The 10,724-nt window shown below is 38.0% G+C and overlaps 2 protein-coding genes across 3 annotated transcripts in view; both read right to left on the bottom strand.

Annotated features, from left to right (window-relative positions):
• Positions 1-5,287, bottom strand: part of shtn1 (shootin 1) — a 37,240-nt gene extending 31,953 nt beyond the window's left edge. For both annotated transcript variants that reach the window (XM_060879647.1, XM_060879648.1), the window contains exons 1-2: positions 5,161-5,287; positions 1,926-1,978 (exon numbers count right to left, since the gene is read on the bottom strand). In XM_060879647.1, the coding sequence (XP_060735630.1) occupies positions 1,926-1,978; positions 5,161-5,218 (111 nt within the window). In that variant the 5' untranslated portion in view covers positions 5,219-5,287. The remainder of the gene's footprint in view (positions 1-1,925; positions 1,979-5,160) is intronic.
• A 2,697-nt stretch (positions 5,288-7,984) lies between these two features.
• The window catches only part of atp6v1ba (ATPase, H+ transporting, lysosomal, V1 subunit B, member a), a 54,368-nt gene continuing 51,628 nt past the window's right edge, over positions 7,985-10,724 (bottom strand). The window contains exon 14 of the mRNA XM_060879148.1: positions 7,985-8,982. Coding sequence (XP_060735131.1) covers positions 8,831-8,982 — 152 coding nt within the window. The 3' untranslated portion in view covers positions 7,985-8,830. The remainder of the gene's footprint in view (positions 8,983-10,724) is intronic.

The raw sequence follows: 10,724 nt of genomic DNA, 5'->3' as shown, positions 1-10,724 counted from the left end.
AGCTTTAGAGTGAGAGGAGTGATGTGGTTGTGGGTGGAGTCAGTGTAAGCTTTAGAGTGAGAGGAGTGATGTGGTTGTGGGTGGAGTCAGTGTAAGCTTTAGAGTGAGAGGAGTGATGTAGTTGTGTGTGGAGTCATTGTAAGCTTTAGAGTGAGAGGAGTGATGTGGTTGTGGGCGGAGTCAGTGTAAGCTTTAGAGTGAGAGGAGTGATGTAGTTGTGTGTGGAGTCATTGTAAGCTTTGGAGTGAGAGGAGTGATGTAGTTGTGTGGGGAGTCATTGTAAGCTTTGGAGTGAGAGGAGTGATGTGGTTGTGGGCGGAGTCAGTGTAAGCTTTAGAGTGAGAGGAGTGATGTGGTTGTGGGCGGAGTCAGTGTAAGCTTTAGAGTGAGAGGAGTGATGTGGTTGTGGGCAGAGTCAGTGTAAGCTTTAGAGTGAGAGGAGTGATGTGGTTGTGGGCAGAGTCAGTGTAAGCTTTAGAGTGAGAGGAGTGATGTGGTTGTGGGCGGAGTCAGTGTAAGCTTTAGAGTGAGAGGAGTGATGTGGTTGTGGGCGGAGTCAGTGTAAGCTTTAGAGTGAGAGGAGTGATGTAGTTGTGTGTGGAGTCATTGTAAGCTTTAGAGTGAGAGGAGTGATGTGATTGTGGGCGGAGTCAGTGTAAGCTTTAGAGTGAGAGGAGTGATGTGGTTGTGGGTGGAGTCAGTGTAAGCTTTAGAGTGAGAGGAGTGATGTAGTTGTGTGTGGAGTCAGTGTAAGCTTTAGAGTGAGAGGAGTGATGTGGTTGTGGGTGGAGTCAGTGTAAGCTTTAGAGTGAGAGGAGTGATGTGGTTATGGGCGGAGTCAGTGTAAGCTTTAGAGTAAGAGGAGTGATGTGGTTGTCGGCGGAGTCATTGTAAGCTTTAGAGTGAGAGGAGTGATGTGGTTGTGGGCGGAGTCAGTGTAAGCTTTAGAGTGAGAGGAGTGATGTGGTTGTGGGCGGAGTCAGTGTAAGCTTCAGAGTGAGAGGAGTGATGTGGTTGTGGGTGGAGTCAGTGTAAGCTTTAGAGTGAGAGGAGTGATGTGGTTGTGGGCGGAGTCAGTGTAAGCTAGGTTAGAGTGGAGTCAGTGTAAGCTTTAGAGTGAGAGGAGTGATGTGGTTGTGGGTGGAGTCAGTGTAAGCTTTAGAGTGAGAGGAGTGATGTGGTTATGGGCGGAGTCAGTGTAAGCTTTAGAGTAAGAGGAGTGATGTGGTTGTCGGCGGAGTCATTGTAAGCTTTAGAGTGAGAGGAGTGATGTGGTTGTGGGCGGAGTCAGTGTAAGCTTTAGAGTGAGAGGAGTGATGTGGTTGTGGGCGGAGTCAGTGTAAGCTTTAGAGTGAGAGGAGTGATGTAGTTGTGGGTGGAGTGAGAGAAGTCATGTGGTTGTGGGTGGAGTCAACACACACTTTAGCGTTTAAAGAGGGATGTGGGCGGAGTCAGTGTAATCTTACAATGAGATGAGTAATGGAGTCATAGGGAGAATCTGTGGACAAGCCAGAATTGCTGTGAAAATAAGATTCTCTAGCTGGGGCAATTAAAGCACTATGTGTTACAGACTAAAGTGTTAGCAGACAGAGTAATGGGTGAGACGGTCACTAGTCTAGACTTTTCTAAAGACAGTTTGTCATGAGAGAAAATCGTTCCTGTACGTGACCAGACGACTAGTTCAAACCGAACAACCACCTGATATTCAGACAATATACTCACACACAGGCCTCAATGTGGCCTCTGAATTCATTAGTGTAAATATCATTATTATTAACGTACACAATCGTAGCTTCAGACTGAAACTGGATAAATGTCCCATGTTCCTATGAGACCGAAGATGTTTTTGGTCCCTCTAGAGTGCAGTGTCTACAGCAGAGAGAACAGATGTGATAGTGAGGAGAACTGAAAATCAAGACACTCACCTCTTTTTTGGTTTTCTCATGCTCTTTCCTCAGGCCCTCGTAATGCCGGATTGCTGAGGAGAAACAGGGAGTCCAGTAAGCCATCTTCACGCAATACAACGATCATCTCATACATTCAGCTCAAAAAAAACCACAAGGGCAGATCTGCAGACGTTTTTGCACGTGTCAGGAAACGATTGTTTCATTGTGTGTGTAAGTGGAGAGGGATGATGAGGGAAACTCTGAGTTCTCTTTCAGGTCTGTCTGGGAAAACGAGCCACTAACGCAAGCGTCAACGGGTTACACAGGAACAAGGACTGTGTGACCGTGTCTAATATCGAACTTCCTTTATTTAAATGTTGTGCAGAGTTTCCACAGGAACACACACTACATGCTGAAAGTCAAATCTAGATGAAATTGTTCAGTGTCTTACAGGAATTTTCACAAAAGTGGATGATTTTGTTTCTTGGACAAATTTAAATAGTGAAATGAATATGGCCACGAATCAATATGTATTAGTACCTAGTCGTTATTATTTAATACTTCGTTTGAGTAGTTTTCATCCAGGAGAAGGAAAAATAGGTCATTTCTCCAGGGACAATCTGCCCCATGAAGCAGGCTGAGAACATGTGGTGACTGTGGATCTCCATTAGAAACACTGATATTGTGGATCTGGGCAGAGAACATACTACTTCATGTGACGAAGTGACGTGACATACGGCTAAGTACGGTGACCCATACTCAGAATTAATTCTCTGCATTAAACCCATCCAAAGTGCACACACACAGCAGTGAGCGCACACACACACTGTGAACACACACCTGGAGCAGTGGGCAGCCATTTATGCTGCGGCGCCCAGGGAGCATTTGGGGGGGGGTTCGGTGCCTTGCTCGAGGGCACCTCAGTCGTGGTATTGCCGGCCCGAGACTCGAACCCACAACCTTAGGGTTAGGAGTCAAACTCTCTAACCATTAGGCCACGACTTCATGCTACATTAACACTTCAATAAGGGCTTTAACCGGGGGCAGGGTTTAAGGAGGATTCCAAAAACGCTGGGCACGAGACAAGTATACGCCCTGGACGTTCGTCACAGGACATCATTCACACATAGGGGCAATTTAGAGCAATCTACTAAGCAGCATGTTTTTTAAAAGATGGAGGGGAAAAAGAGACCCCAGAGGAAACCCATACAGACATGTAGAGAACGTGTGAAGCTCCACATGAGCAGTAACCAGAGTTGATTAAACCCAGGACTCTGAAGCAGGGAGGCATATTTTTATAACTTTAAGCAATATTTTAGTGTAAAATCAAATCTCAGGAGTATTATTGGATGTAAAATAAAAAAGTGCATATTTAGTATATAGAATGAATAAGTTTAGCAGAAAAAGTAACTCAATCTGAAAAAGTAACTGAATATCATTTTAAGTTCTCAAGTATAGCTTCTGGATTGAACTTTCTATACATTTAGGGAACCACTAGAGACGTGTGTATCATCAGATTTCACACCTATTCACCAGACAGGGAACTAGTTAGGGAGGTTTTACCAGGTTATATTGAAAGCATCAGCCTCAGACTTGCAGAAGTTCGATTAGCGCAGCCTAAGGCAGAGGTTTCTGATCTTATCTCCATAAGCTTTGTGTGGTGCAGGTTGCTATTCCAGACAAAGAGGAGCCACCCATAATACACCACAAGTTTAGATAGATTGGATCTTTTCATACAAACTTGTGGGCTCTGTACCAGCTCGAGGGCACACTGTCATTAAAAAGCAAAGACGAAGACATAAAGCCTAAACACTCTGAAACCCACATTGACGTGAACAGATTCTTCTTGGTGTTGTCAGTGCAATAGTACAGAAGTCTTTATTTTGTCACATACATTACAGCACAGTGAGATTCTTTCTTCACATATCAGAAGATGATATCAGTGATATCAGAGAGGGCTAAGGGCCTTGCTCAAGGGCCCAACAGTGGCAGCTTGGCAGTGATGGGGCTTGAACCCTGATCTTCCAATCAACAACCCATAGCCTTAACTGCTTGAGCCATGCAATATAGGAGCACTTGGATTTTTGGTTATTGCTGTATGCTTACAGATGTGTAATATCAGTTCAATAACATTTCTGTGCATATTTGCCTGTTTATGTTTACTATTTGAACAGACTGGTCATTTTCAATGAACTTACCTGAACAGAATGTCCATAGAACTGTTGGAGAGCCCCATGTCCTGCACACCAGTTTCTGTTTATGGTCTTTTGTGTATTGTCTTGTATTGTTTGTCCTGCACTGTCATTTGTCCTGCACTGTCTTTTGTCCTGCACTGTCTTTATGTCATTTTGTCTTGTCCTGCACTGTCTTTATGTCTTTTTGTCTTGTCCTGCACTGTTTTTCTGTCTTTTTCTCTTGTCCTGCACTGTCTTTCTGTCTTTTTGTCTTGTCCTGCACCGTCTTTCTGTCTTTTTGTCTTGTCCTGCACCGTCTTTCTGTCTTTTTGTCTTGTCCTGCACCGTCTTTCTGTCTTTTTTCTTGTCCTGCACCATCTTTCTTTCTTGTCTTGCACCGTCTTTTTGTCTTGTCCTGCACCATCTTTCTTTCTTGTCTTGCACCGTCTTTTTGTCTTGTACCGTCATTTTGTCTTGTCCTGCACCGTCTTTCTATCTTATTGTCTTGTTCTGCACCATCTTTCTGTCTTTCTGTCTTGTCCTGCACTGTCTTTCTGTCTTTTTGTCTTGTAACCAGGTTGTACAGATGCACTTTTTAAAAGCTTCTTGAATCTTGAATCTGATTCAACTACTGAGGGACTTAACTGTGTGTGTGTGTGTGTGTGTTAGACTAAAACTGTAAAATGTCCAGGACACTGGGTTGTCCATCATTAGGATTGGGACACAGCACGAGCTCCTGCGCGTGCTGCACACTTCAGTATTAAGTAGTATTAAAAACAACAAATAAAACGGTTTACTATAAACTTAAAACATCCGGATTATTAGTATAACTCTGTAGTACAGTAGTAATGTGAAGGAACCCAAAAATATTTGTTAGCAGGCATGTTTCAAAAATTTCTTTTCTAAATTAAAAATCCTTTATAACCCGAAATAAGAAATAATTTATAAATAAATGATCATTATTATTTACACCTGATCTCCAGATGCAGGTAAACACACTAGTAGCTAACAAACCGTTTTGTTTGGGGTTTTTTTTGTTTTTTTTTAAAGTAGTTAATACAGTAAATCTCAAGCACAATTAGTACAAAAAATGAGCTCACCTTGATCCGAAAGTTGTGATATCGTCCTCATTTGGGCTTCTTCTTCACTCGCCGCCATTGTAACAGCACTGATTATTTTATTTTACCTTAGCTTCTACAGAACGGACGCTCGCGCACAAGAACCCGGAAGTGACCTGTAACACACCTGAGCGTCGGAATTCCACACGGATGATGATTTGAACACACAGTGAACTACATGTGATACTAAATACATAGGATCTGTGGTCTGTGTAGTGCATCTGCAGTTATGAACGTCAGCTAGTTAAGAACTTTAAATGACAAAATCACTGTTAATCTATTAACCATATGAACCTATAGACTACAGACTATATAAACCATTAACCTATAGACTATATATCTATACATATATACCATTAACCTATAGACTATATATCTATACATATATACCATTAACCTATAGACTATATATCTATACATATATACCATTAACCTATAGACTATATATATCTATACATATATACCATTAACCTATAGACTACAGACTATATACACCATTAATCTATAGACTATACTGTATATATATATATATATATATATATATATATATATATATATATATATATATATATATATATATATATATACACCATTAACCCATAGACTATACTGTATATCAATATATATATATATATATACCATTAACCTATAGACTGTATAAACCATTAACCTATAGACTATATATCTATACATATATACCATTAACCTATAGACTATATATCTATACATATATACCATTAACCTATAGACTATATATCTATACATATAAACCATTAACCTATAGACTATATATATCTATACATATATACCATTAACCTATAGACTATATATCTATACATATATACCATTAACCTATAGACTACAGACTATATACACCATTAATCTATAGACTATACTGTATATATATATATATATATATATATATATATATATATATATATATATATATATATATACACCATTAACCCATAGACTATACTGTATATCAATATATATATATATATATACCATTAACCTATAGACTGTATACACCATTAACCTATAGACTATATATCTATACATATATACCATTAACCTATAGACTATATATCTATACATATATACCATTAACCTATAGACTATATATCTATACATATATATATATATATATATATATACACCATTAATCTATAGACTATACTGTATATATATATATATATATATATATATATATATATATATATATATATATATATATATATATATACCATTAACCTATAGACTATATACACCATTAACCCATAGACTATACTGTATATCAATATATATATATACCATTAACCTATAGACTGTATACACCATTAACCCATAGACTATACTGTATATCTATATATATATATATATATACCATTAACTTATAGACTGTATATCTATATATATATATAGCATTAACCTAAAGACTATATATCTATACATATACACCATTAACCTATAGACTACAGACTATATACACCATTAACCTATAGACTATATATCTATACATATACACCATTAACCTATAGACTATATATCTATACATATACACCATTAACCTATAGACTGTATATCTATATATATATATACCATTAACCTATAGACTGTATACACCATTAATCTATAGACTATACTGTATATCTATATATATATATATATACCCTTAACCTATAGACTATATACACCATTAACCCATAGACTATACTATATATATATATATATATATATATATATATATATATATATATATATATATATATATATATCTATATATACCATTAACCTATAGACTATATATACCATTATCCTATAGACTATACTGTATATCTATATATACCATTAACCTATAGACTATACTGTATATCTATATATACCATTAACCTATAGACTATACAGTATATCTATATACACCATTAACCTATAGACTATATCTATATAACAGTCTTTATAAATAACCAAGGCTCCATTAAAGCCATTATTTATTGATCACAGGTACGATGGTGAGGTCAGGCGAGAAGGTCTGGGGTGCAGTCGGTGTTCCAGTTCATCCCAAAAGGTGTTCAAGGAGAGTCAAGGCTCTGTGCAGGACACTCAAGTTCTTCCACATCAACTTCGAGAAACCAAGAACAAGTTGTGACTCTTAGTTTCAGTGAACGTGATTTGTAGGAATACAAACAAGCACATTCCATACAGTTGTGTGCTGCAGACTTTATAGCAAACATTTCTGGAAGAACCACATAGTGGTGTGATGGTCAGGGGTCCGAAAACTTTTAACATGCATCCACAATAAACAGTAATGCTTTTAACGTCACAAGCCTTATACTGTTGTTGTGGTCAACCTATCTTATCAGGCAACGTTTGTGAAAAAAATGTGGATGTCTGTTTTGCTGTTAGACAAACATGATATTAGAAGATCTTATCTGTGCTATCAAAGCCTTATTCAGCTCTAAATTGAGCCTAATCTGATCCTCGGTGGTGCAACCCATCATAAATCCTAAACTACAAACATGTCGGGCTACATGTTTTACACATCCTACATGCAGTCGAGTGGAAAAGTTTGCATCATTCATGGCTTCAGAGAGAAAAGACTAGGGAAAAAAAAAAAAAATGAAATATGGGCGAATCCTGGCCCAAAATCTAAAACAAAATAAAAATCAGCAGAAAATCCTCATTAGACAAAAGCAGTTTATGACCCATGTCTGTAGAGATAAACAGATATCACATTTTTCTGCAATTAATATCTTTACGCACTTAGCTTGGAATTTATAGACAATAACCGCAAAGAGCCACGATGTCTGGAGAACAATATAATTTAATTCATTTTTAATCCACACAGAAATAGAACATCTGCAAACAACTTACACACAAGGGGAATGTTTACATGATGGCAACACATAATCCTAAAGGTAAAAATAACATTTTCAGCTGACAAACCAAAAATGACTGTTGAGCTAATGGAAAGGAAAGGAATAAGCCGTAAAACTGTGCTTGACTCTTGTCGTCCAAGGTGGTCATCAGTCTCAGACGTTTTTTTTACACATTCGACTGATTTCATGAATCAGGTGCAAAAATACAGATGCAAAAATAACTGCAGCTTCTGTGAAACGGTCTCGACACATTTCTATTGCTGTAATAAAGAATATGTATTGAATCATGGAATGTTAATAAACACACATTTTAAAAGAGATGAAATCAAAGAGATGGGTGTAAAGGAGTCACTGAACACACACACTGCTGTTCCCTTTCAGCTCAGGATATTTTCTTCAGGTTGGAGGAAAAGACACAGAATGAGATTAAGGTCCAGCATTTGTATTACCTGATTTAAAGGGCTGCTTACATCTTTGCGGGAAAAACTAAAACCAGAAACGTATTACAGTAGTAATCAATTACACACAAACGTACAAACGCCGCTGAGTGGAAAGCACCGAGTAACACTTTACACACAGGGCCATGTGAAGACCGTGTTTAGGTCCCTGCATATTTAGTCATGAGAATGTCTAGAGTATAATATAGAAAATACTGTATGCTACAGTGCTGTATCAGACCCATATGTTTAAAGCATTACTGTACTCTGAACTCAGGATAGAAGAACACACAGATTCTGGAGGTAAAAAGGTCACATGACTTTTGTCATTCGGGGTTAGGAGGTGCCCTGACGTGCGGCCGACTCTCTTGGGTAAAACTCGGCCAGCGTACTCTGCGGGATTCGCTTCAGCATCTCTTTGGGGAAAATACGTAACAGCTGCCAGCCGATATCCAGAGTCTCAAACACTGTGCGGTTGTCGTAAGGGCCTGGAGAGAGAACAGACTGTATTAATGTTTATCACTTCCACAAGTTAACGTTTGAACTCCTTCCTAACCCAGAGTTTGGCTGTTCAGAGTAGACTTTGGCAACAAAGTTCACATGAAGTTACATGAAGGAGCACAATGGCAGACTGTACTGACCAACAGTGTTGTATAAAGTACTAGAAAGCAATACTTGAGTAAAAGTACAAGTATCGTACTAGAAAAAGACTTTGGTAGAAGTGAAAGTCACCTTTTAGAATATTACTCAAGTAAAAGTCTTAAAGTATCTGATATTTACTGTACTTAAGTATCAAAAGTCATTTTCTGATATTTAATGTACTTAAGTATTTGAAGTAAAAGTAAAAAGTAAAATTAAGAGGTAGACATAAGAGCAGGGGCGGTTCTAGGGTCTCATCTTTAGGGGGTTTTAGCCCTCAGTGAGAATTTTATATTATATATTATATGACTACATAGTAAGCCAAAAGTTATGGTATTATTAAATGGCAAAAGTGGACACCAAAATTTTATGCATGATGTAATGATGCCAGTCTTGAATCAAATCAGTTCATGTATGTGTGCATTCTCTACAAACAGTGTGTCCAATGAATGCAGTCATTAATAAAAATATTCACAAAACAAAGACCAAATCATTAAATGTTATTTTTATTTAGTATTGAATGGATTGTTTGCATTAATATTTTGTTTGTGCTACAACTCTGGTAATAAGAATAGTGAAATTTCACTGCTTTTGGTTGCCGTCTTTGCGGCTTTCCGCCGATTAATGTTGTAGATAAACGCCTCCAGCTCTGACTGCGCGTGCACGCTGCGCGTCCCTGTGCTTCTCCGTAGAGCGTGCGGAGCTGCGTAATGCAATCTAGGAGCAGTGATTCGCCAAACCTCCCTTATTGCAGTCGCACACATTTCTTCTGATTTTATTTTGTAGTAACGAGTAACGAAGACGCTTATTGGAAATATAGCGGAGTAAAAGTCTACATTTTATATAGAAAATGTAGTGGAGTAAAAGTGAAAGTTGACAAATTTAAATAGCGAAGTAAAGTACAGATACGTGACATTTCTACTTAAGTACAGTAACGAAGTATTTGTACTCCGTTACATTACAACACTGCTGACCAAGCATAGATAATCAAAAATGAATATATCTATGGCAATCGACCGTGCTGCTGGCAAGCCTGTCGCCACTGACCATCAAAGATTATGCCATCAACCGCACTACAAATCAACCACGCCACCGACAACTATGCCACGTTTATACTTCTGGCTATATGGAGTTTAATGCTTATTGTGCCATACGTTCATAACAACCCAGCCCTCTCTTATACACAGACATAAATGATGCATTTGAACTCAGATGAAAGACAGTCCTTCAAAACATTGAACTTCTGCACAAAATGTATATTTTGTATTCTGAAATGTACATTTTGTATTTCGCATCTTTTGTGTATTATGATTTTTATTTATGCTGATCTGATAATATAAACTTGGGATGCGTGATTGAATTCTTTGTGTGAAAGAAGAGTGTGGAAAGTCTTTGTGTGGAAAACCTCTGTTACAAATCACTGTGAAAGGATGCCATGTAAACATAGCAGCACTAAAGGTCCTCTCTCCTTTATCCCTTAAGCAATTCAGTGGCACTGTAAAGCATACAGACACAGGCACATGTACCATGAAGACCTCCTCTCTCCCACACACAGATACGGAAAGGAGATTTAGAGAAGACGCAGAAAAAC

This window comes from Tachysurus vachellii, chromosome 10 (assembly GCF_030014155.1).
Source record: "Tachysurus vachellii isolate PV-2020 chromosome 10, HZAU_Pvac_v1, whole genome shotgun sequence".
In the NCBI taxonomy this organism is placed as follows: domain Eukaryota; kingdom Metazoa; phylum Chordata; class Actinopteri; order Siluriformes; family Bagridae; genus Tachysurus; species Tachysurus vachellii.
This window is presented reverse-complemented; position numbering and strand designations above follow the sequence as displayed.